This window comes from Eurytemora carolleeae, unplaced genomic scaffold (genome assembly GCF_000591075.1).
Source record: "Eurytemora carolleeae unplaced genomic scaffold, Eaff_2.0 scaffold146, whole genome shotgun sequence".
Taxonomy (NCBI): domain Eukaryota; kingdom Metazoa; phylum Arthropoda; class Copepoda; order Calanoida; family Temoridae; genus Eurytemora; species Eurytemora carolleeae.
In genome coordinates, this window is record NW_019396503.1 from 197,757 (window position 1) to 223,957 (window position 26,201).

The following is a 26,201-nucleotide window of genomic DNA, read 5'->3' on the forward strand; positions in this document are numbered from 1 at the left end:
TTTACCTAGCTTGAAAATCCATTTTTGCCTGGAGCTTTCTTTGTAAAAGTCAAACAATTCAACTTTTCAATTTTTAAATCAGGCGAAGAACGTTCCCGTGGGGTTTATGAGTTATGATTTGAGGTCCAAACAGACAGACAAACAGAGATTACTGTTTTATATATATATATACTTTGTAAATTATGAAAAGATTCTGAAAGAAAAGGGTAAAAATATTTTGTTTTTAAAATCGAACTTAGATGATTAACATGGGTTTCTTTAAAATCAATCAATTAAATATCTTTATTTAAATTCTATAATATAATAATAATAATAAATTACACTATAATATTGCACAACATTTCATCAAATCACAATCTAATATTCATGGAAAGATACAAACCACATGTTAAAAATAAAATTACAGTAATAGTATCACGCAATTTTATGTATAACCAAATAATCATTCATTTATGTTGTCAGTACATAATAAAATCCATGGGGGACCTTAAACTCAATAGAGAGCAGTACAAATGTACGTATTAAACTATTTTGCTCCTTTAATGTTTAGGGTATGTTAAAAAAAATAGAAATTATGATAATGATAATGATAAGAAGCTACAATGTTTTACAAAAACGTTTAATTTCTCAAAAATATAAAAAATATTCTCCCGGAAAATACGCCATGTTGCTATACGTAGCAGTTTCTTTACGTTGGATTTCTATAAGGTTTGACACCATGATATCGCGGTTTGAAAGTCTTATTTATGCGCCAACTAAATTTTTGATTAATTTTCAAGTTTGTGTTCGTCAGAACTTTGCCCACTGCCCAGTCCTACTTAAACATGAGGAAAACCTTATAAAATCTTAATATTGACAGAGGAGAAAAGGTTAAATCTTGAATGTTCCCGACTAGAAGTTTGGTGCATCAAAACAAGGAATTTAAGGGACTGTCATAGAAATTTTAAGAAATACTCCAGTTAAAGAGCTACATGCTTGATTCACAAGGGTACTCTTTAAACCCAATTCAGTTATCTGTGTAACAACAACAAATTTTAAGTTTTTGTCCTGGTTTCTCCAGTTGCTGCAGAGACAAGAATGAATAACTGAAAAAGTACAAAATAGAAAACGAAGATATCTCCACCACTGTCACTCAGATGGTACCAGGCCCGTAACCAGGGGGGGGGGGGGCAAGGGGAAAAGGGGGGGCAATGACGAATTTGCGACCCCCCCCCAGGTCCATATAAAAGAAATTGTTTCTCATAATTTTCTAAAATCTAAGGCTAAGTGCCTTGGCTATGCTCAACATTCACAGAGATGTCAAACTTGACATCTCTGAAATCAAGAACTTATACAAAGTAAAACATCCTTTAAAGTTTGAACAGTTGGTTAAAAGAAGAAAATTCATCCATTTATTTTGGAATAAAATAGCCATTTTTGGGAGTTTCAAAAACATTATTTTAAGCGAGGATATTTGTCATTTTTAGTCAAAGTAGAAGGGTTTTTTGAGTACTCAAAAATTCACTAAGAATGTCTCAATGTCAATAAATAAACTCTTTGAAACAAAGTATTAGAAATTTTATTTTTATTCATCTTGATAATATCATGATGAGGCCGAGGGACAAGAAGCCTTGATTTTAAATAATGAATTTTTTCCTTAAGCTAAAGTACCATTCATTTTTTTTTATGTATATTGTATATGTAAACTGAAAAGTTTCAGACACTAAAATGTAACCCTTAAAAGCTTAAATACACTTGTTAAAAATGTTAGTCTTTATAGCGTACATTGGCAATGTAATAGAGAAAACCATATACCACCGTAAAAACAAACCAAGCATTGTTTTTTTTTTAAAAAAACCAAAAAAAATGTTTCGCCAGCGGCGCGATTCTTTCCACCCCCGCTGGAAAAATTATGGTTACGGGCCTGGATGGTACCGTTCTAAATTGGACATGTCACTCGTTCAATGAAGGATAATTTAATTCATAAACTATGGAAAGGGCAGACGCAAAAAGATCTATTCTTAATTTTAATTTGAACTGAAAAAGATTTTTCCTCATTTTGGCAAACAAAGGTTCGAGAGATAGGTTTGTTTACGCATTTTACTGTGACATTTTTAAATTTTTTACGTCACATTGATTATAGAAACAAGAACTCTGAGTTGATGGTTATTATGTAGAAATAACTTGTTTTCATCACAAGTTATTAAACCCCTTATAAATGAGTGCTAGGTAGACCCATACTAATCAGTTTTCTACATCTTTCTCGGATATCCAGGAAACTATATTTCCGGTCAATCTGGTCCAGTAGGAGAGGGTCAGAGATTCGGGTAGGAAGCAGAGCTGGAGGAGAACCTGGAGAATGAACCTCAACCTCAGTTTTTACGGTTCTGCTGCGGGTTAGATCAGATTTAGAACTGGTAGAACTATCACTGTGCGTCACATAGTAGAAGGATGTTTTATCCTCCCACCTCGTCCCCTTTCCATTCCTCTTCTCCTCCTTCATCTCTGTCCTTTTCTCCTCTCTAATCTCCTTTTTTATCTCCTTATTTTCATCAATTATTTCTTTGTCGTTCATCTTTCTCTGATTTGGGAGAAATTTGAAAGTTGAGAGAGAAGTTTTCCAGTTTTTATCTCTGCTCCCTTGAACTTGGAGTTCCAATAATTTTCCCTCGGATTTACTTTTCTTTTCTTTTTCAGCACTATCTGCAGAGGTTTGGACGCCGACATTTTCGGACGAACTAGTTTTTTCAACATTCTGATTTTTTTCTTTTTTTAACTTTTGCCGTGAGCTCTCTTTTTTCACTTTCTTTGCAGCACTCTCTTTTTGCACTTTCTGCGCAGAACGATTAGAATCAGCCTTCTGCGCAGAACGATTAGAATCAGCCTTCTGCGCAGAATTTCTCGAATCTGATCTCTCTGGTGATGTATCTCTTTGTACTATACTGTACTTAGGAAAGAAGTTGACCTTCGTGACAGAAGATACAGTTCCTATATTTGAAATAAACATTAAACAATCAATAAATCGATTTTAAAATTTTAAAATTTCGATCAGCACAAAAATGGCGACATTCTAAAGGGATTTTGAGATCGGTATTTTTCATTTTTCATTTACATCGTTGTTCAGACAATATTAAAAAATATTTTAAAAATTACGTTTGTTACAACGTTTCTGATTTGTAAAGTTCTGAAAAAAAACAGTGAAAACGTATTTGTCTCAAAAATGTTTTTTGTTTATTTGAAAAAATCAATTACAAAACAGAAAAATTGTTTATATTCCTATTGGTGTCTTGGAAGCCCCTGACGTCACGCTTTTCAAGGAGTTGATATCTCCCTCTTTCTGCGCTTCCACCTTTCCTCCTTCTCCTCCTTCTCCTTCTTCTCCTCTTTTTCGTCTCCTTCGCAAGGAGTCCAGGGAAGAATATACCAAAGTCTAAAACAACATTAAAATTAAGTTACTCATTACAATTTAAAAAAAAAAGTAAAATAATAATGGCGTGAATGTCATTTTTTTATATTTTTTAGGTATTGTAACTAGAATAAGATATGTTCAGAGTTTCTAATAAAAATTAAGATTTTTTGTCTATTTTTAGCACAAAGTACACCAAATCAAAATGTCAGAAGTTTTACTCTGCACGAAATGAAACCGGAACTAAATCTAACAACAAATTATGTCAATTCTAACATTCCAACAGGATTCATCCTTTCATTTTTTGTTGCCGAAAAATTTCTAAAAAGGGGGTCGTTTCTATATACCTTTTTCAATATACACATTATACTTTTAATTGCAAGTTCAATCCTACCGCTCGCAAGTCGCAATATATATATAATTTAAGGACCTCAGCTCATACAATAATCCGAGTTACAAAAAATTGGGGTATAATTTTCAAATCGCATAACAATCCCTTGTCTGTCAATTATTTGGCTGTTTTTTATTTGGCTATAGATAATCAAAATAATGTAAAAGACAGGCCAATTAAGTTACCGTTCGAGTACAGAACCTCGCGTTAAATCTTAAAAACTTCGAAATTCCGTTTCTGAACTGAAACATGTCCGTTTATTGTTTAAGCTATTGTTCATTTTAAACTCATCTTAACGTTCACAGCTGTAAATTAACAGTTTTTACATTATCTTTAATACACTTCTTTTCATTACCTGAAAATTTTCCAGCCTACCTTTATGAGATTCTGAATATTAAATTTTAATTCAGGCTTTAACTCTATTTATTGCTAAATAAGTTTTTAAATGTATAGACTTTATGTGTAAGTTGTTTTCTAAGAATATATTCTGAGGTTGTTTTATTATTATTACAAAAACTGGGGTATTCTTTTTAAACAGCTCAGCCAACCCATTAAAGGAAATATTGACTGTCAATTATATGACAGTTTTTTTTATTTGTCGGGCTAATAAAAATAACTAAGAGACGGTTAACAGAATTTATCGTTAAATCTTATTAACTTCCGTTCTTAATGTTTGCAGCTAAAAATTACTATTTTTTCTGTTCGTTGACAAACTTTTACGGTAATTTTCATAAACTTCCGTTCATAACAGAAACCTGTCCAGTGTCCAGCCTACCTTTAAGATATACTGATTTCGTTTTGAAGCAGCAAATACTGCTGCTACAGCTGCTACCACAACAAGGCAGGAGCAGCCAATGAGAGACAAGGAGACCTCCCTCCTTTTCTCCTCCATCCTACCCGTCATACTCGACACCACATACTCAAACTCATCATCCTAGGTTTGAAACAGATTTGAGGCTTACATGTCGTCTTTGATTATTTTACGGAATCTCAGTTTTACAATGTAAGTATTTAATTTCATAAACAGAGTAAAGGGTTTCCATTTCTTTAATTTTAAAAGGAAGTGAGTTTTTGCCACTAACTCAAATTTTCTAATCCCTATATCTTTGCAACATGATGGTGAATCTTTGATATATCAAACCAAGAATCTTTAATCTAACAGAATTCTGAAAGAGTTTGCAGCAAAAAAAGCTTACTTTCTTTCGTTCCGAAATGTTTGAATTCAGAATTATCTAAATATTTCTTTTTGAAATATTAGTCTTTCTGATGGTTGAAATATTTATTTCAGAATAATTTTTTTTGGAAAATGTGGAAAATGGAACTAAAATCTTAAAACTCTATCTTTGCAACCTGGTCATGGACAGGTTGCATTATTAAAATAATAACAATGATCATAGACAGGTTGCATTATTAAAATAATAACAATCGTTTCTGCAGATATTTAGAATCTAAGTTTATATGAAAAAGGCTCGCATATCTCAAGAAATGGGATTATCTATACTTCTCAAGAAATACTCATGTTGAACGGGACACACTGTACGTGCCTGAGGATAGACTTTTTAAATTTATATAATTATTGTCATAAATTTCATAAAGTTTTTAGAAAAAAGAAAATTTAAAAATTATCTGAATTTTACTTTACTAAAATATTAGTGTTTCAAATATTAGACTGAAGAAGACTTCTCAAGAAGAATAAGCATGTTTTCATATTTTATAGATGTGCATAATAATAATACTAATCTACAATTTTATCACAAAAAAATAATGATGTTTTTTCTTCTCTCCTTAACAAGATTTTTTTGGATTATTTGGAAATTAATTTTGGAGAAAAATATTTTTTTTAAGTAGTTCTTTTATTTTTTGTGAAACTTTTAGAAACTTAAAATGAAAAAATTTATCTTAAACTATATTTTTGTATTGAACTGATAAAGAAAAAGCTGAAAAAGAAACTGATTATCGGACAGAAAAAAATTACTTCTCAACTAATTTTCTTTTATCGTTTCCCTACTTCAAAATTTATGAGCACTCTCTTTAAAAGTCAAATAAATCCTGAAACCTTGTTGATGGCCAACTGGCCGGCAGCTACTAGAAGATTGGACGCGGCAAACCCGCGCAATCGAACACGTGACTCAGTTCCGTTAACAGCTGATACTCGCAGTACAGTTTCAGGGCTCATGGTCTAAATGTAAACAAACACAATTAGAATCTAATTAATAGATAAAACATTTCCAACTTCCAAGTTTTTATTTTTAATTTAAGTTTTGCAGTGATTTAAAGGATGAAATATTTCATCTTCGCCACACAGTACAGTACATAAAAAAAGATAAAGTACATTGTATTGCATACAGAGGTTTCCGTAAGAAAGACAAACTAATTTGAAAATTAAATTAAACATAATTTTATAATTATTCTAAATTATATTGCACAGATGCATAGAATGGAAATAAGTGTATGCAATGCACTGTATAGTGTATAGCTCCATGAGGCTCCGAATTTGAAATACAAGACTAACAAATCTCTCTCTTCTAGTTGCAGTACATATTTTTGTACCTGTAATATATCTAGATCTATCTCCGGGTCCAGGTAAACACTCTCAACCTTCTCCAAGTACATACTAATCAGACTTGTCGGAGACAGACGGATATAATCTAAACAAGTTTAAAACTAGGCGGAAAGAATAAATAAAATAGAATCAGACCTATGCAGAAGTGCCGATCGACAATTTTACTGGATGGTTGTGTGCCCTTTATAAAAAACCACGAACACTCCCTTTAAGAAGAATTAAGGCTTGTCAAAAAGTAAAATGAAAAATATATCTAATAAATAAATCCAGAATATGTAAATAGAAAGCATTATCTAAATAATCGATAAAACCTTTCTTTTCCTTAATTTTTGTAACAATTGGTTTATCATCGATAGTTTAAAAACTTTATTTTGCGAATTACATTAAAATTACAGCACGGCGTAAACCTTTTGCTTCATAATTAAATTAAATTTTTCGTAAACACTCCCTTTAAAGGAACTGTAAACGTGATCTCGAGTGACCCTGCATTGATAGATTTGTATGTTTAATTCACAACGGTACCCTAAAGCTTTGTTTGATCAAGTTTTATTATATATCCATGTTATTGCTTTTGAAAGCTGATTACTTTCATTTATGGTTTCTTTATAGAAGTAACTGTCGCATTTCTTGCTTTAGAAACAGTGGAGAAATTATCAGAATCAAACAGTTTTATGATAGAAAAACGAAGTTATCTTCAACATTATTGATCAGATTACGAATTAAAGGGTATCGGTGTAAATCGAACACACCCCTCCTAAAAAGGAGGGTCACTGAAAATTTAAGATTTAAACGATTTGAAATTAAACATAAAAATAATATGTTTTACTAAATAATAATTTCCTATTGAAAAAAAAACAAACAATTAAATTCTAATCCGCCCCCCAGGAGGAGAAATCATCATTACATGGTAAATATATAATAGTTGTTCTCATGTCACAAAACAACTAATATTTAACAGAATTCAAATATTAAGTTTTCGCTTTTATTTTAGTCTTAATAGATATATATACACATTAATGATATAAAATATAGATATACACACATTAATGATATAAAATATAGATATACACACATTAATGATATAAAATATTCCGGTATTAATTACACACCCAATTACTAACCATTACAATTACTAACCATGGCTAGATGCGTCAGTTTATCCAATTTGAATTCAATTGCGTATTGCGTATAATTCAACAATCTTTAAACTCGCAGTTTTTTCCTGTTTTTACTTTTTCCTTCAAAACCCCTCAGAATTTCAGTCAAAGTGTTAAAAAATCACAAATGGAAAAGACTGTTAAATGAGTGCGTGTGGTTATCCGTATTGACCCGGAAATAATTACTAACTTTGATTGAGCAAGAAATTATCCCTTAAACAAAAGTGTTCACAGTTAATACCGAGATCAAACTTTGTAGCTTAGCGCCATTTCAAATATAAGTTTTGTAATAAAAGTTGTTGAATCAAGATTATCCTCTACTTATTTACAAAAAAAAGCATTTAATCTCACTAATGCTTAAAAACACCGAATCATCAAAAACCGCACTGTGACCCGTAAAAAATGTAAACAAGAAAGTCAGGACGCATTGTGCCCCCTCCTTAATACTTTTGCAAAGTTTTGGTGGTTGACTGGTTGGTGGTTTGAGATCTAGTGGGACGAGCTAAAAAAATGCATGTCTGAATTATTTAAAACTTATAAGAAAGGAAATTGGTTAATTACATTTTCTTGTTCTCTGAGAAAATGAATGATTTTGTAATAATTTTAGTGTTTAATGATGTTACTGTTTTAAAATAGATATATAATGGTTCACCACTAATAGTTGAATTGAGGAGGATAGTCTAAGAAAAGATTATTAATTAAAATAGGAAAACCCAGAACTCTAAAAATGTCGAACGATAATTGTTTCATTAGAATCTTTTTTTTTAGTATTTTGTATTTTTATGTAAAGGTCAAAGAAATCATTAAGAATGTGTTTTCCATGTATAAGTTGGAGATAATGGGGTTTAAACCAAATATGGAAATATAGGTCAGAGAAAATTCGTGAGTTTTTTTAGTCTGCTATCGAACTATAAAAAGATAAACAGTATGTATTTACCAGCTGAAGGTTCCGGCGTTGCCAGTGAAAAATTTTTTTTAAAAAAATTGGATGTAAAATGTTAAAAAAAAGATTTAGATTTTTTAGCCTAAAACACCCATGAGTGTCCACAAAAAATTTCAGCCCAATCGGTCCACCCGTTTGGCCGGCTAAACGCAACATATATACATATACAGGGTGTCCCACGAAACATGACAGTATGCAGGACGACTTAAATGTCGTCTTGATTTTTGATATAATTTGCTGTGTTTTTTTGTCAATCTAATTTTAGAAGTAAATTTCTAGAGATAATAATCACAAAATTTCCCTTGTCCTGCCATTTCCAAAATGTGGTCTGCCTTTTTTGTGCTTTCAATATTGCCCGAGATATGAAGAATTTCGTTCAGATTTCGACAATTTTGCTTTTATTTAACAAAATTGAAATCTGAACCAAACTCTTTATATCTCCGGTAATATTGAAAGCACAAAAAACGCAGACCACTTTTTGGAAATGCCAGGGCTAGGAGAATTATGTTATAATTGTTTCAAGAATCCTACATGTTAAAGTAGATAGAAGACTAAATGTCACAAATAAATTCAAATATCAAAGACGACTTTCAAGTCGTCTTCCTATTGTCATGTTTCGTGGGACACCCTGTATATATATATATACAAATGTTTTGTTTTATTATATAGATTGTCATAGTGTATCTAGTAGATATCTAATCTCCAAGAATAAGACAAGATGGACTATTAAAGAGATGGTCGACGTAAACTATTCAAAGAGTTCCAGGATTCAGAACTGTTCATTTAAAATCGTATCTGAAGAATGTATCATTCATTGTTCATTGTTTTTCTATTGTTTATTCTGTCAATTTCCTTCCTTTTTCTTTTGCACAAATACCCTAGTAGAGAATCACAATTTAAAACTATAAATTTTCAGATAGAAAAAAAGAATATCTCAATCATTTTTGCGCAGTGAACCATAAATGTAAATATTTTAATGAAGGATCGCTGGAAAATACATAGACTATAATATAAAAACGAAAACCTTAAGTTTTATTTATTTTCTTTGCAAACTAGAATTCCTGCCAGCCATGGGATAAAGAAACGACATAAAATATGGCTGGGTTCTGTTTTTATATTTATTATGAAATATGTTGACATTGCTAAATCCCCGTCATGGGAATAATTTTCAAAATGGCCGTACACTAGCATCCATCAGTTTTCAAAATGGCCGAACTAACATCCATTTTAAGTTTAACCAAGGTCAAGGAGATAATAAATACATCTTAAATGCAAGAATCACATGGATTTGTTTAAAACTCCGCACGTTTAAAATAAATATTGCTAGAACCTGACATCTTATCAATGTCAAACAGAGTGAACCCATTACCCTGGGGAATAAAAAGACGACGATTGAACTCGAGATATTATTTTTAAATGTTTTACGAGAACAGCAATTATAACAAATTAGACACGTACCTATTTTGGTCCATAAGGGGATTTTCAAGATATACAAGTAACATTTTTTGCTTTATGACAACATGAGATACACACAAGATATTGCTTAAATGTATTTTTTTATAATTTACTATGCTTACTTTTTGCTTTAACAAATCATATTTATTTTATGTTTTATATTATGTTTTATAGATATTACTGTACAAATATTAAAAGTTAAAACCCTAAAATTTCATTGCAAAACATCTACGAATGTTTGTTTTCCTAATTTTGCAGGTCTATGTGCGAAACCACCACTTTTTATGCATTACTTTAAACATTTGATAAAATACAGATTCTAGAGAATTCAATTTTTTAATACTGAAAATACTTGCCTGGAGAAAATAAACCAGGAACCATTTTTGCAACATTAGGTGTCCCCTCCAATCTTAACTAAAAATAGTCATGATTCTAAATGTTTTTTTACGACAAGGCAATTCCAGATTTAAAACATGAAAAAAATTTGAAATTTTTTTTCTTCAAAACTTAAAAAATTTAATTTGATAAAGATCCAAGAATGATTCTTTGGATAAAAATACTTTTGTATAGAATTCTATTTCTTTTTGCTTATATTTGACATTCTTTGGTAGGAATTTTGCATTTTAATTTCATGATTATTTTTTGTTTTTAAATTGAACATCGTGTGCTTATTCTTTTCTTTTTGGAATTCAATATAATTTTGTGTTTTTTTAAAATCAATTTCAAAAAAAGAACTCATAGAAATATTTGGGGAGGTAAAATTACCAAACTGAATTATTTTCTTTTTGCCAAAAAAAATACAAGCATTTTAAAACATATAATAAATTTCTTGATTTATATTTTAAAAAAAAGATTACATCTTTGAACATTTTACATGCAGAGTGTCCCAATTAACATGGAAATTATGTGACGATTTTTTATTTTTCTCCGATCCAAGACATTCATTCAATCTTTAATCGAATAATATTTGAAATAAACCTAAAGCCGACGAATTCTGTGATTTCCAAAATATGGTCTGCTTGTTTTTGTGTTTTGTGATTATAGACCGTAGATCACACCACACTTTGAAAACTTAAGCGTTGCACAAAAACATTTTAATAAAAAATTTGTCCAATTTTTTAAAATCGGAGATGATTACAATGTTGCCACTTAATTACCATTTACCATTTACCATTTTTCTGAAAACTTCTGTTAGAAAGGTAAACCTTATAATAAAATACTTTTATTTTTGTTTGAATTTGATGTGAAAGTATTGTTATGGTCTGGTTGCAGAACAACGATTAGTTATACCGACAAATAAATCTTTCAAAAAGTGGGAAATTGCTGAGTTGTCAGTTTCATGTTCTTGTATCCGATGATGAATGTATTTTATAACCTTGAAAAACCACATGCAACCTCAAGATTGTTAAAGGATTTGTAGGTCGTTATTCAAGTCTCATACTGTATGGGAAACCATGTAATTTTTCAATTTATAATACCTGAGATATATTTTTAAGGCCTAGTTTTGAAATATAAAGATCCGGCCGAAAATATGCAGAATTCACTTTATAAAGGTCGTCCTCGTCCATATAAACAGATGCTGACCAACAGTCGCTAAAAAGAATGCTATATAAATAATCAAATTTTGTAAAAAAAAATGTTTGACTATAATGATTGTTTTTTTGTTGTTATCTTATATTCATTTAATTATTAACATTATTAACTTATTTTTCTTTAATCTATTTATTTTTTATTTTATTTAGACCCAGATCTGCAGCTTACAAAACTATTTTTCGTATAGAAATCTAAGGATTCGATTCTTGCATCTTTTCTATCAGTCATCCTTTCTATCAGTCATCCTTTCTATCAGTCATCCTTTCTATAAGTTCTTCTTTCTATCAGTCATCCTTTCTATCAGTCATCCTTTCTATCAGTCATCCTTTCTATCATTTACCCATTCTATCATTCATCCTTTCTATCATTCATACTTTCTATTATCCATCTTTTCTATTTTTCATTCTTTTCTTTTTTTTCTATACTTCCTTTCTACTATTATTGTATTGTATTGTATACCGTATTTGAATGATGATATTTCTGTCGAATACATCTTGTGAGAGGTTAGACACTAGGCTGGCCAGGCTTATCTTAACCTCCATCTCCATCTCTCTATTCCTGTTCATAGATAAATAGAGATTGTATCTTTTAGATAAACTGAGATGGAACTGCTCCTGGACAAGTAAACAAGAATTTACGATAAACTACGAGAAACTTTGGAGTGATTGAAGTAATTATGAAATTTTTCTTGATTTTGTAAAGGAATTGAGCCTTTGCCACAAGCTCTGATTTTCCAATCACTATATCTTTGCAACCCAATATCGTAGGCCTCAAATTTTTCCAAATATCAAAATTTTACATCACTAGGTTGCAAAGCTATAGGATTAGAAAATTTAAGTTGTGGCAAAGACTCAATTCTTGTTCATGTTCATTATTTAAGATATCAATTAGTTGAAAATAAAAAATTTCCTGACTGGAGAAAATAAAGAAGACGACAATCATTTCTCTGTTTTCTGGTTGATACTGTTTACCTGGCACAAGTACAGGTTAAGTTGAATTCCTTTGAACCAGGACTAACTCTGGGTTGGGGAAAGCAGACAAGATCTTTCTCTCTCTTCTCTCTCTTCTCTCCGTCCTGAGAAACCGTCCATGATCCTTGTTCCTCCCGTCCTTGTTGTATTCCTCGGAGAAATCCTCCGTCCTGGTTCCAGTTCTCAGGGTCCAGTTGGAAACCTCCCTCCCTGCCTGACCAGCCTTCATCTATCTCCGGTCTCTCTTGATCATAGAGAACTCGACCACTACCTGCTCTACCAGGCATACCGCCATTTTGGACATTTTTCAGATTTTTTCTAATTTCAACACCTTTTTTAGTCGTTTCGATTCCTCTACTTTTAATCCAGGTCTGATCTCCGCCTTCTTTTAGCGATCTTCCGCCCTGCGTAATCACTGCATATCCGCTGTGACGGAATGCTTCAGGGCGGAATGATGGAACTCGAATGTTATTTGATCCGCCGGCGGTGTTCCGAATAAATCCTCCAGTGTCTGTGAGCTGGGCAGCAGCTATAGTAATGAGGTTTATAAAACTCCACATGGTTATAGTCAATGCTAGCTTCCTCTGCCGATTCATTCTAAAACAGAAAAAGTTAATTACAAATAAAGAAGATCTTTTTTTCCCCAACTCTGAAACAAAGTTTTTCAGTTTTGAGTCAAATTCAAGATTTATGTGATTAGTTTCTAATTTATTGCGCACTTGATAATTAGATTTCTAGAATTAATTCGGGCATTCACATCAAACACAGTACACACTGTCCATTTCAATCATAGTTTTAGATTGTTCCTTTTTTATTTTAGGAACAATGATCAAAGACAAAAAATTATATAAATAGGATTTTCAAAAGTATTAATTCTGGGATCTGGAATCAGATTTAATAATTATCGAGACGTAGTTGAGCTGCGTAGATGTGATTGAACAGACGTTTATGTTTATGAAGTTTCATTGTCATATCAATCATCAAGCCACTAGCCAGATGTAAGTGTTCAATAGGTAAAACTTTCTTTATTCTACTTTGATAGAAAGGACTATCTTCGGTCTACGTTAATATAGGTAGAACTTTCTTTATTCTACTTTGATAGATAGAACTGTCTTCAGTCTACTTTGATAGCTATTACTGTCTTTTGTTTACTTGTTGGTAGATAGAACTGTCTTTAGTCAACTTTGATAGATAGAACTGTCTTCACACTACTTTGATAGATAAAACTGTCTTCAGTCTATAACTTTGATAGGTATAAGAATTGTCCTTAGTCTACTTTGATAGGTAGGACTGTCCTTAGTCTACTTTTATAGATAGAACTGTATTCAGTCTACGTTTATGGATAGAACTGTCTTTAGTCTACCTTGATAGATAGAACTGTCTTCAGACTACTTTGATAGATAGAACTGTTTTCATTCTACTTTAATAGGTAGGACTGTCTTTAGTCTACTTTGATAGATAGAACTGTCTTCAGTCTACTTTAATAGATAGAACTGTTTTTTGTCTACTTTGATAGATAGAACTGTCTTCAGTCTATAACTTTGATAGGTATAAGAACTGTCCTTAGTCTACTTTGATAGGTAGAATTGTCTTTTGTCCTCGTATCACCTCGTATCACCTCTAACTTTGATGAGACAAGCAAATATATCTGGTCACATGTAAGAGAATTAGGAAACATGTTTTTTCTTCTGAATTAGCTCTTCAATAAAAAGAGCTCTGATAAAAAACATTCAGGTTTTCAATTACGCACGATTTACTTTAGTTTCACGTTTTTCTGGATATCCTTTAATATGTTTAGTTATGAAGAAAAACTACTCCATTAAGAATATTGGAGGAAACAGAAAACAAATCCGTGCATGAGTATGCACTGTGTAATAGGGCTGGGCAAAGTTCCATCAACGAAACGGAGGGTTTTGAAAATTAACAGAAAAGTCAGTTAGCGTGCGGCAAACCCCGTTAATTTTAAATTGTTAATTAACGAAAATATGTACGGTTGAAAAAACAACTGATGTGTTTTAAAAGAACGGAGTCTATCCTTCTTTTTCCTGTCTGCTTAAACTTGCATAAAACTTACAGAAAATAAAAGATTATCTTTCATGTTTTTTGATGTTTTCAAACACCGTCTTCTCATTTTTTCATCGTTTATTTGTTGAATTACAGAAATTTATGCATTTTGATGATTTTAAATGTTGTCTTCAAATTTGTCCAGCTATTTTTGCATAATCTTTAACGAATCGTTAACGGCTGTCACCATTAACATTTTCTAGAATATTTGCCATTAACGCCGTTAATAATATTGAGATCGTTAGCATACAGTAGCTTTTAAAAAAACTGAAAATGCCGTTTTTTAGTTAAAAAACGAATGGCTTATTGAAAAAACTGCTAACGGTTTTAACTGACAGTTAACTAACGGCTAGATCAAAGTCTGAACGTGCCCAGCCCTAACAGTATACACTGTATGTATACACTGTATGTATATATACACTGTATGTATACACTGTATATATACACTGTATATATACACTGTATGTATACACTGTATGTATATATATACACTGTATGTATACACTGTATATAAACTCTGTATGTATACACTGTATGTATATATACACTGTATGTATACACTGTATGTATATATAAACTGTATGTATACACTGTATGTATACACAGTATATATACACTGTATGTATACACTGTATGTATATATAAACTGAATATATGTAATTTATCATTCTTCGTTCTCCTCCCAACTCTATTATGCTCTGATTAGATTTTCTCACATTTTCTCCTCTACATAAGTATTATTGCTCAAATCTTTAATATTGTTTGTCTTAAATTACCAATAGTTTTTTCGACTTTTCTAAGATGAATCAGTTAGAAATTAGATTTCAAAAACTTAGAAACAATTATTCAACTTTGTTGAAAATAAAAAAATATTCTTAAATCTTGTTCGATCATCCCCTTTCTAAACTTTTTACTTTCTATGGTTGCATTTAATAAGATTTTGATTTGTAAAAACTTATAGAAAAAGAAATTCCAATTAAATTTTCAAGAATCATAAAAATATGTTCACACAATTTTTTTTGGTTAATTCGGTTCTGCCTTTTATGACCATCCGATATTAGGGTTTCCACGAAATGGCTAAATCTTTTGCGCAAAATTTGCGCTATTTTCGCGCAACTTTTTTTCCAAACTTTTGCGCTATTTTTGCGCATGAAACGCAATGATTTTTGCGCTATTTTTTGCGCAATTTGCGAAAAACCGGAAATATTTTTTGCGAAAGTTGCGCATGAAACAAAATTTTCGTTTTGCGCAATTTTTTTGTGCAATTTGAGCAAAACCGCAAGTTTTACGCAAAATGTAACTTTTTAGGCACATTGTCACTGAGACCATTGTAGTNTACAAAGTACAAAGTACAAAGTACAAAGTACAAAGTACAAAGTACAAAGTACAAAGTAAAAAGTAAAAAGTAAAAAGTAAAAAGTACAAATTACAAAGTACAAAGTACAAAGTTCAAATTACGAAGTACAAAGTACTAAATATTTAAAATAGATGGATGAATGAGATGATAAAAATATACATAAATTAACATGGAAATAAATATCAAAATAAACCAATAAATAGATGGAATTAGTCTTTAAAATAAACCAATAGATAAATGGAATTAGACTTCAAAATATACCAATAGATGGACGGAAATGGATTGCCAATATATGATATTAAATAAATATATAATCATTATTATCTATAATATATCAATAGATGGATGTAAATAGACGACCAAATATACCAATATTTATTTGAAAATAGACTCTTTAATTTATCATCTGTTATTAGAAAATGTACTTTTAATTATACCAACAGATATATGGAAATAGACTTTCCAATGTACCAAATAGAAAAATGGAAGTGTTTGCAAAATATACTAATAAGATAATGGAATACAGGCTACCATAGGAAATGAGTCTTTGCCACAAACTAAAATTTTTATCCCTATTTCTTCGCAACTTGATTGTGAAAACCTTTGATTTTTTAAACTAAGATTAATTTAACCAATAGTATAATTCATAGTTTGAAATATCAAAGGTTACGACAATGGATTGCAAAGATAAAGGGATTACAAAATCATAATTTGTAGCAAAGATTCAATTCCTTTACAAATAAATAGATGGAAATAGACTACCAAATATACCAATAGATAGATGAAACTATACTGCTAAATATACTAATATAAAGATGGAAATGTACTTCCAAAACAGGGCATGGATTAGATGATCGATGCTTAATATAGACAGATAAAAATGGAGATGGTCTATATAAAAACGGGTCTAGTTAAAAAAGAATGTCCAACAAAAAAAACCAGAAAAAGGTATAAATTTAGCATGTATACAATGGGAACCACTGAAAGAGATTTCTATAATTAACAGTGTTGTTCTCTGGTTCTAAGTTCCGGGTGATTAAACATGAATTAATAAACTCAGATGTTAGGATGAGATGCAGGATAAACCATGAGAAGGAGAGAAACCTAGGCATCCATCTTGAAAAATCAGCTGATCGGATAAATAGAAGATTTCATATTTGATGTTATCACGATTAGTAAATAATGGCACAATCTTTTGTTTAGAAATATTTGAGTATTAGGAAACCAATGTTATATATATAGATAATAAATATATGGTATATATATATATAGATAATAAATATATGGTAAATATATATATAAATATATATATATAAATATATAAATATAAAAATATCTTCGTCACGATCAGATTAGATTCAATTGATAAAGAGAACACACGTGTCAGTTACATAATCCTGACAGATAATGGATTAGCCGTGGTAATTTTTATTTGATGGGGGGGGGGGTGTAGCAGTAGACTTTATTTATTTTATTATTCATTAAATCCGTGACCTTCATATCAGGACTTAAAAAGTGGAATTGCCTGAAAAGAATTAACACATTTAGTTTAAAACTTGGTGGAGTAAAAGTTACCCTACTTGGACTATAGCAGATAAAGTGTTAATGAGAAGAATAAAATTGTGTTAAACTTTTAGTGTGTGAAGAGCGGGGGGAAGGCAGGCGGCCATAAGCCACAACATTTTTCCCTTTCATGCCACATATTAGCTTTTTTGTCTTCCGACAGCCATGAGCCACAACCGTACGGTCTTCCATGCCACAACATTTGAGCCTTCCGGCAATTATTACGTTTTTAAATGACGAATTTAGTGCATTAAATTTGCAATTTTCATAAATCCAGATGCATTCGCTGATTTACATTTTACAAAGAAAATTTTACATTATTTTACGAATTGTGGGCACTGAGACAAATTGTTTTAGGTATTCTAAAGAGTAAGAAAAGATGAGAAATATCACAATAATAACCGTCATTACCTAAGCGTTACAGATTTCCACCAAAAAAAAATCTATTTTGAAATTTTCTCGTTAAATAGTGGAAATTTTCTGCTATGGGCTCTTTTGAACTTAAAAAGTATGTTATGGTGCATCATTTATATATTTCATTATGTTTTCAAATATAAGCAATCCTAGACGAAAGTTTTAATTTATTTTTGTGGATGAATACCTTGGAGTTTACACAAAAGGAATCAGCATTATTTCAATTTAAAACTTAAATATAAAGATCTTTATATATATCTTTTGCATGACGTCGCTGGATTTTTGAAAATTGAAAAATGAACAAAATTTACCATTTGAAAACGTAATATTTGCCGGAATACTCAAATGCTGTGGCATGGAAGACCGTACGGTTGTGGCTCATGCCTGCTGGAATACAAAAAAGCTACTGAAAACAATAGACTGGAATGTGGAAAACTCGAAAAAAACTTTTAAACTTTCTGTTCCATAATCAATTGATACATAAAACCATACAGACGAAATAAAAACAAACCGCAGATTCAACCCTAAAAACAAACCACAAACATACAAAAAACAGGAATTCTACGCAGTCACCAAGCAAATAATAGAATCTACGCGCCAGATGAGAACTTACCCCTGATTGTTCCCATCATTCAAGTCTATCCTCTCAATATTATCACTTTCACTACCATCTCACTACTGATAGTAATTTCAACGCCGGTCTCAGCTCTCAGACTGAAGATATTTACGCGATTGGAAGGGGGAAGGGGGACAATGAAGATAGGTTTAACTTGACCTAGGTCTAAAGATAAACTCTCCCCAACTTTCCTATACGCTATACACTATACTTGATAACAGGCATTGGTGAAACAAAGAATGGGGTTACATAGCGCGTTCGACGCATGATACGCTTGTCTAAAATTCAATATTTTCACGGTCTCAATGTTTAGTTTGATATAACGACATATACAAAGGGTGCTAACTTAAGGTCATGGCTATAAAAGTGAAGTGATTTTAACTTTAGAACCCATATTTACTCATTTAATGCTGATTTTTTAAAATTTAAATTTTTTACTTTTTTGTTGGGCAATATGTATGCTTAATATTTATGTTCAAATGGTTTTTACGCTATTTTTGACGGATCCTAAATGAGAGATTAAATTATGACTGAAAATATTCCATGGTTAGTTTTACGTGACAGACATTTATTAAAAGACTTAAATTATCGTTTTGTTTAAAAACCATGATGCTTTATTTTTTAGAACCCGAGTTTAAACATTAAAAGTATCCAATTATTTTATACTTTCTTGGTGGTCTCTGCACTGTACGTTTTAAATATTAATGCATGACACAGAGATCCAGAGAGCTATGCAAATTATGAATAAAGGAATTGAGTTTTTGCCACAAACTCTGATTTTAGAATCCATATATCTTTGCATCCCAATGTCGTAGACCTTAGATATTTCAAACTATGAATTCTGTTAGATAAAATACTCACAGTTTAAAAGATCAAGTGTTTACACAATCTGGTTGAAAAGATATCGGGATTAGAAAATTTGCATTTGTGGCAAAGACTCAATTCCTTTTCTACTTTAAAGTGTGGGTAACTTTTAAGTGTCGCCAATCCTTGGCTTTTTTGTTTGACATTACTGACTCACTGATACTTTGTGTAGCCCTAGACAATAGTCATATTAATTTTAAACGAAAAAGCACGTGTTTCTTGTAGTTTTAAATAAATAATTTGCAAAATTCTCATCAATTTGGCGCGAGAGCTCACAGCCTTTGGATCAATGTGAACATGCTCTCACGTTAAAATCTTTCTCCGTTTTTCAAATTATTTTTTTCTTTTGAAGTGAAACGATACAGTTTTAAAATTTACATGTCACTGTCTTTAGGCTACAATTAAGTATCAGCGAGCTATTGGGGGTTGGATGATCAATAATTACATATTAAAAGGGAATTGATTTTAAATTTTTATTAAGCCCGGGCATTTTAGTTTAGTGTTAGTATCTAGTTTAGCATTAGTGTATATGTTAAGCATTCGGTGAATAGAGTGTTTAAATGAGAATCAAATATACTTACAAAAATCACTGTGCATGGTAGATTTCATCATTTAATTGACAAACTTTAGTGCATATAGTAATTCATTTATAGAATACGTATATTTTTGCAGCCTGGTGGTGAAAACTTATGATATTTCCATCGTCAAGGAAAAGAAGATTAAAAATTGTTGCAAGTTATATAATGGATAAGCTTTCAAAAAAGTGATTGCTTTAACTAATTTAATTTTTATGGAAGAGATTAATTAATATGGCTTAATATGTTATTAAAATGTTATTAATATGTTAATTAATCATAAATATTGATAATTCACTTTAATTTGATCTTAACATTATTTATTTGAATGCTCTAAAAATTGTAGATTTTGTTGGTCAGAAATTTTTTCTGAAATTATTGATGATAGACTGTGTTTAATTCATAATTCATTAATTTTAATTGTGAATATATTAAAATATATATAATTTACAATGACCTTAAAATGTATGTAATGCTTAGTTGAGGACATTTTGCCTAGCAACAAGAGAACAGAAAGCAAGCCTTGTTTTCATTATAAAAAAGATGTCAAAATACACACAATATACAACATACACAAAGAAATAGAGTTGTTGCCGCAAACCCTCTTTTCCCTATATCTTTGCACCCTAATGTTGTAGACCTTTGACACGCAAAACTGTGAGATCTGTTAGACCAAACATTTGAAATATCAAAGGTTACGACAATGGATTGCAAATGGAGATAATTGGGATAAAATTGGTAATAGTGATAATGAAGGATATTTGAATAATGGAAATAAAAGGGATAATGGAGATAATTGGAATAGTGGATATAATCAAGATAATGGAGATATTGTGAAAGATGGAGACAGTGGGGAATAATGTAGATTATGAGAATAATGGTGATAGTTGGGATTATGGAGATAATGAAGCTAATGGAGAATAGTGATTCTTGGGATAATGCAGGATAGTGAGGATAATAGATAAAATGGGGATAATGGAAATAATAGGAATAATGGAGATAATGAGAATATTGCGGAGATAATGGGTATAATAGAGATAATTGTGTATACATATAGAGATAAATGCGTATAGTGGAGATAATTAAGCTAATAGAGATAATTGAAAAAATAAAGATAGAGGGATATTGGGGATTATGGAAAAAAAGTGATAATGAAGAAAATGGGGAGATATGTCTCTTAAACACGTTAAAACTAAAGGCTTAATCTCTCTAGGTGTACTATCCTGTTTTCCTGTTTTTAGTCTGTACAATAACATAAACTGTACTCCTTGTTCTAGGTTGCCTTTAAGTATGTGCGATAATTCAAATAAACCGGACTTTTCAGTGTAAGATACATGATAAACAATTCTATACTATAATAACATGAGCTGCTTAAGTCCTGTATAGGAACATGAATTGAAAGCAAAAAACAATTACACGAACAATTTAATCAATAAAATAAAACAATCACTAAGCCAAGATTAAACATTTTATGTTTTAGCAATCATGATCAAACTAAATTGTTTTAAGGTCACGCTTCAGATTTATTGGGTCCCTTAATTTCCATCCACAAAGTGTTTGAAGGGTTTACCATACAAAAGGAGGAGCTCAAATCTCATGTGCTGATTCTTTACTAAGTGAAGTCTCTTTGCATGTCCAACTTCTCCACAATAATCACAAGTGTGATCTATCCAGACACAAGTCTCTGTTTTATGATCAGAAAGACTGCATCGCATGCAATAAATTGTTAACCTACTTTCAGAAGAATCAATACTGTCACTATAGGGCATTCAGTGATTTCGGGTGATGTAGGGTTAGTTTTGGATGTGATATCAGCAGAGGCATCAAATTCATCTTTGATCTTCAGATCTGTCTCGGATAAATAAACATTGGAAACTCCTTTAATAACATCTGAGCAAGCATCTTGTTATAATTTTTATCCTTCCCTCCCTCAGTGGTGGCTGTAGTTATTTTACCTATTGTCCAAGACATAATGTCAGCCTTGATGTAATAATCAGGGTGGTTACTATAGAAGAACAGGCTTGAAGACTCAACTTGAAGTGTATTAAAAATTCTTTTTTCTTCACAAATTGCATTTCATCAGGCACCTTACAAAAAGTTATTATGCAATTTGTTTTCTAGAAAATGAATCATGATTCTAAAGATACAAAGAACAGCTACAGGGTTACCCACAAAGGATGAGAAACAAAAATGACGATTTGAAACCTAATTTTTAGTTTCTGCGTTTTGCGTTCAATAGAGCATTGTGATGATGGTTTACTAAATTATTAAGCACAGAAATATGCCATGGTTTAGGACGGCAAGGAATACTGACTGCTAGGAAACAGATTAAACAAATTCCACACAATCGTCTCTGAAGTCTCCTTCTTTGAGGGTAATCCAGTATAAACTATAAAGCCAGAAAACTGTGCCATGATTTTTGTCTTTGCTTTCTTGTTTGTTCTGATAATGATTTTTCACTAGGATTTTGTTATTTATAACTGATTTATTTCTAAAATGTTTTCTGAACTTTTTAAGATTTAAGTTTTAACAATTTCAAATTTAAAAATACTGAGGAAAATTTTATTCAAAAAAGATAAAACAAAAAACAGATTTCTGGATATTACTGAATTTTCTAAGAATTAAAAAAATTACTTTTATTTTGTCCCAAGCTTTCACCTAAATGTTAAAAAAAAGGGTAAATTAAATCACCAGCAACAAAATCTAAAGTCGAAAAAAAACTATAAATTGAACATTGCTTTTTTATTATTACCTGTCTATTTTTTACTGCAGGTTGAGAACTTGATGGTTTCTTCTGTGAGATCATTTTAACATTCCTGGCCAAATAGAGAAGCTGTTCAGCAACTTCGGAGGAAAATGAAATTTCAATTTCACCTAATTTGTTCTCAGAGAACAATAAACTCAACTTCAGCAGTCTTTGAAATTTTGCTCTTGGTAGAGCTTTCCAAGAGAAATCAGAATCATATAAAGGAATTGAGTCTTTGCCACAAACTCTGATTTTCTAATCACTATATCTTTGGAACCAAATTTTGTGGACCTTAGATATTTCAAACTATGAGTTAGGTTAAATCAAATAATCAGAGTTTGAAATATCAAAGGTTTAAAACATCGGGTTCTAAAGATATTGGGGTTTAAATATTTGATTTTGTTACAAAGACTCAATTCCATTTCTTTTTAAAGTTTCCCTGTAAGCTCTAAAAAAAGATATTGAGAGTTGAATTTTGATTAATCAGATATGTGGTTCCTTACCTAAATATTAATACTGATAAAAATTGTCCTTCTAAACGCAATGACACCAAATGGGAGGCCGTTAGAGCTTCCAGAAAAAAAAATTGTTATTTTTTTTTCAGAAAATCTTGCAGTTTTATTTGCTTTAAGTTTGGATGTATTTCTTTGAGGTATGTCAACAAAATTCCAAACATTTCTCTTCCATTCCTTGCCTGTAGATACTCTAGAATATCATCAAAAAGCTCTGAATTGTTTTAATTAATCATTGTTAGAATTATCTTTTTAATTCTTTCTAAAACATTATTGTTTTAATAGTGATGTAAAGACTAGAATAATAAAAAAAAACTTCCTTGTGTTTGGTCAGTTGTTTCATTAGATTAAACAGTACAAATCATTGTGGATGCGTAAGATTCAATAGGACTGAAATCCAATGAATCTACATCACTATCGTCTTCAATATTTTCAGTCTGGATGTCATCAACCACATCTCTTATTTCAGGAACAGATAAACAAGTTGGTGAAGTTAAATAATCTTCAATGTTTTCCTGAGAAGTTAATTCAGTTGAACTGTATCCTCTTAGGTATACAATGATGCTCTTTTTAAATACATTTGGACTCAACATGATCACTTGCTCAAGACCATCTTCTTTTAGTTCAGGACAAGATGTCAAAACACTTTTGTAAGTATTACTAAAAATATCCATTTCAGAAGATGCACTTAAGTAATTCAAAAAGAAAGGCGACAGGAGAAGTTTTAGTTGAACTCAAATCTTCTGGATTCATATCAGAATTATAGGTTTTAGAAATTTAGTTTCTATAATTGTTTCCCCTAAAGTGAATAGATGGGTATTTTTCTTGACAATACTTTCAATGACCCAGACATTTAGCTCAGGATACATGGGTGAAATGTTTTCAAGAATGGATGTAAGAGAACATACTCCATCAGACATCCGTAGGTGATCTACGACGGAGTTGAATACTTTGCCATCAACCACAGGATACACAAAGAATAATCTTATATTAAAGTCAAAATAAAATGATAAATTTGCATTCAGTTCTCCATCTGAAATATTTGGTGGATTTAGTTAATGTGCTGCAAATTGAATAATTCTCAAATATTCATTTTCTCCGATGAAGTTTGAAATTAAACAGTTGATTACCTTTATTGTGAAGCTTCCTAATGTTCTACTTGTTTGACTTGGTATGAAAGAGCTGAGATCCTGTTGGATTGAAATTAATCCCTGTTTTATTAATAGAATGTACTCTCAGGTTTCGTACACTAACACAGTATTTAGAAATATATGAATCAAATGCCTCATTTTGGGCTATATTTGAATCTAAATCAGACTATTCGGAATTATTTGTTGGAGTTACACTTAATAGGAAACAAGTCTCAACAAACGCCATGTTTTGTGGCTGAAGAGTTATTTGACCATCGTCTTGGCATAAAAAGAGAGAAGGATGGTTAATTATGTCAGGAGGTAGCTTTGAATAGTGTGTTGTGCCTTTACATATTTTACCAAATTAAGAATGATCTTGTGAATCCGCCGTCTTACTGAAAATGAAGAAACATCAAAATAAATAAATCATTTTGATAAACATGATGAAATGAATATTGAATACATTTTTACTTTTAAGTCCAACATTCGGAACAGAGGCTTCTGTGTTCTGAAGAGTGGGACGAACTCCTGTATTCTCTAAAGTACTAGTTCCTGTATTCTCTAGAGTGCTTTCTCCTGTATCCTCTAGAGTACTAGCTCCTGTATTCTCTAGAGCACTAGCTCCTGAATCCTCTAAGGCACTAGCTCCTGCATTCTCTAGAGTACTAGCTCCTTCATTCTCTAGAGTACTATTTCCTGTACTCTCTAGAGTACTAGCTCCCGTAATCTCTAGAGTACTAGCTCTTATATTCTCTAGAGTATTGGCTCCTGTATTCTCAATACTAGCTCCTGTATTTTCTAGAGCACTAGCCCCTGTTTTCGCTTGAGTACTATCTAGACAACTAGCTCCTGTATTGTCTAGAGTACTAGCTTCTGTATTCTCCAGAGTACTAGCTTCTGTATTCTCCAGAGTATTAGCTCCTGTATTCTCTATTTTACTAGCAGTAGCTTCTGTATTCTCTAGAGTACTAGCTTCTGTATTCTCTAGAGTACTAACTTCTGTATTATCTAGAGTACTAGCTCCTGGATTCTCTAGAGTACTAGCCATAGATAAAGATAGATTGCGCATAAGACAACATTTTTCATCTTGAAAGATATAAATGTACAGAGATGTTTTAAAGATATTCCTATTATATAGATTAACTAGGTCGGTTGTGAACATTGGCTGTTCTAATGTCATTGAGTATTTGTGGTGTACATGAGTTCTGTAAAAAGAAATTTAAGTTAGTTTAGTCCTTCCCATGTCCTTCTTCATTTCTCGTCAATATCACATATTGCTCAGTGAAATAATTTGATATTCTCGAAATAAAATTCACTCCTGAGTGGTTTAATAATTATGAAATCCATTAAAACACCAAACCACCCCGCTTATCATTGAAGTACACTTTAACCCCTAGATGTATGAGTTCGCGGACTGTACAATTCTTGGTGATTTTACGAACATAAGCTATCTATGTTTATTTATTTATATATGGTACTCAGGGAACAGGAATAAAGGGAAAGGAAATGGCGCTTGTCCGGCAAGAGAAAGCCAGTCGCACTGCTTTGCAGACCAGTACAGTAAACTTACAAACACTCTTCTGGTACAGACACACAACATGACTGCAGTCAAGGAAATTGTAGAACAATGTCGTTAATTATAATTAAACTTGAATAATGAGTAGTTTATTGTAAACTTTAATCAAATTATATTCTTTGCATGAAAACTTGGCTTTATCGTGTTGACTTAAATATGTAAATAATATATTACGTGTTATAAACATATGTTTAAGTAAACAATTAACAATAAACAAATGTACTCTCCTAGACTGTACAAATACCGAGATTCTTACGTACTGTTTAAACCTACAGTACACAACTTTGGTACTTTAAACTGACACACACTGTTTTGGTACAGACACA

General features: G+C 31.3%; 3 protein-coding genes across 3 annotated transcripts; all 3 read right to left on the reverse strand.

Moving 5' to 3' along the window:
• Positions 1-3,247: 3,247 nt before the first annotated feature.
• Positions 3,248-6,454, reverse strand: LOC111704493 (uncharacterized). The gene is made up of 4 exons (XM_023476739.1): positions 6,327-6,454; positions 5,833-5,955; positions 4,552-4,710; positions 3,248-3,409 (listed from the first exon to the last, which is right to left on the reverse strand). The coding sequence occupies exons 1-4, from the start codon at positions 6,387-6,389 to the stop codon at positions 3,248-3,250; spliced, it is 507 nt and encodes a 168-aa protein (XP_023332507.1). The 5' UTR covers positions 6,390-6,454.
• Positions 6,455-10,230: 3,776 nt separating this feature from the next.
• LOC111704494 (uncharacterized) lies at positions 10,231-18,524 on the reverse strand. The gene is made up of 5 exons (XM_023476740.1): positions 18,470-18,524; positions 12,459-13,055; positions 11,947-12,045; positions 11,373-11,487; positions 10,231-10,308 (listed from the first exon to the last, which is right to left on the reverse strand). The coding sequence occupies exons 2-5, from the start codon at positions 13,052-13,054 to the stop codon at positions 10,231-10,233; spliced, it is 888 nt and encodes a 295-aa protein (XP_023332508.1). The 5' UTR covers position 13,055; positions 18,470-18,524.
• Positions 18,525-19,489: 965 nt separating this feature from the next.
• LOC111704496 (mucin-21) lies at positions 19,490-25,347 on the reverse strand. The gene is made up of 3 exons (XM_023476741.1): positions 24,771-25,347; positions 21,647-21,789; positions 19,490-19,510 (listed from the first exon to the last, which is right to left on the reverse strand). Exons 1-3 carry the CDS (start codon positions 25,345-25,347, stop codon positions 19,490-19,492), a joined length of 741 nt encoding a protein of 246 aa, XP_023332509.1.
• Between the last annotated feature and the right edge of the window lie 854 nt (positions 25,348-26,201).

Excerpts from the sequence above, each read along its gene's own strand:
- LOC111704493 (XM_023476739.1), bottom strand. The coding sequence starts at position 6,389 with ATGTACTTGGAGAAGGTTGAGAGTGTTTACCTGGACCCGGAGATAGAT. Across the intron at positions 5,956-6,326 it reads TAGATCTAGATATATTACAG|ACCATGAGCCCTGAAACTGT; the intron begins GTACAAAAATAT and ends GTTTACATTTAG. Across the intron at positions 3,410-4,551 it reads GAAATCAGTATATCTTAAAG|ACTTTGGTATATTCTTCCCT; the intron begins GTAGGCTGGACA and ends ATGTTGTTTTAG.
- LOC111704494 (XM_023476740.1), bottom strand. The coding sequence starts at position 13,054 with ATGAATCGGCAGAGGAAGCTAGCATTGACTATAACCATGTGGAGTTTT. Across the intron at positions 12,046-12,458 it reads TTAACCTGTACTTGTGCCAG|GAATAGAGAGATGGAGATGG; the intron begins GTAAACAGTATC and ends ATCTATGAACAG. Across the intron at positions 11,488-11,946 it reads AATATCATCATTCAAATACG|CGACTGTTGGTCAGCATCTG; the intron begins GTATACAATACA and ends CATTCTTTTTAG.
- LOC111704496 (XM_023476741.1), bottom strand. The coding sequence starts at position 25,347 with ATGGCTAGTACTCTAGAGAATCCAGGAGCTAGTACTCTAGATAATACA. Across the intron at positions 21,790-24,770 it reads TCCGAATGTTGGACTTAAAA|GAGTTTCCAATGTTTATTTA; the intron begins GTAAAAATGTAT and ends ATGTTATTAAAG. Across the intron at positions 19,511-21,646 it reads CAGTATTGATTCTTCTGAAA|GGCTACACAAAGTATCAGTG; the intron begins GTAGGTTAACAA and ends ACTATTGTCTAG.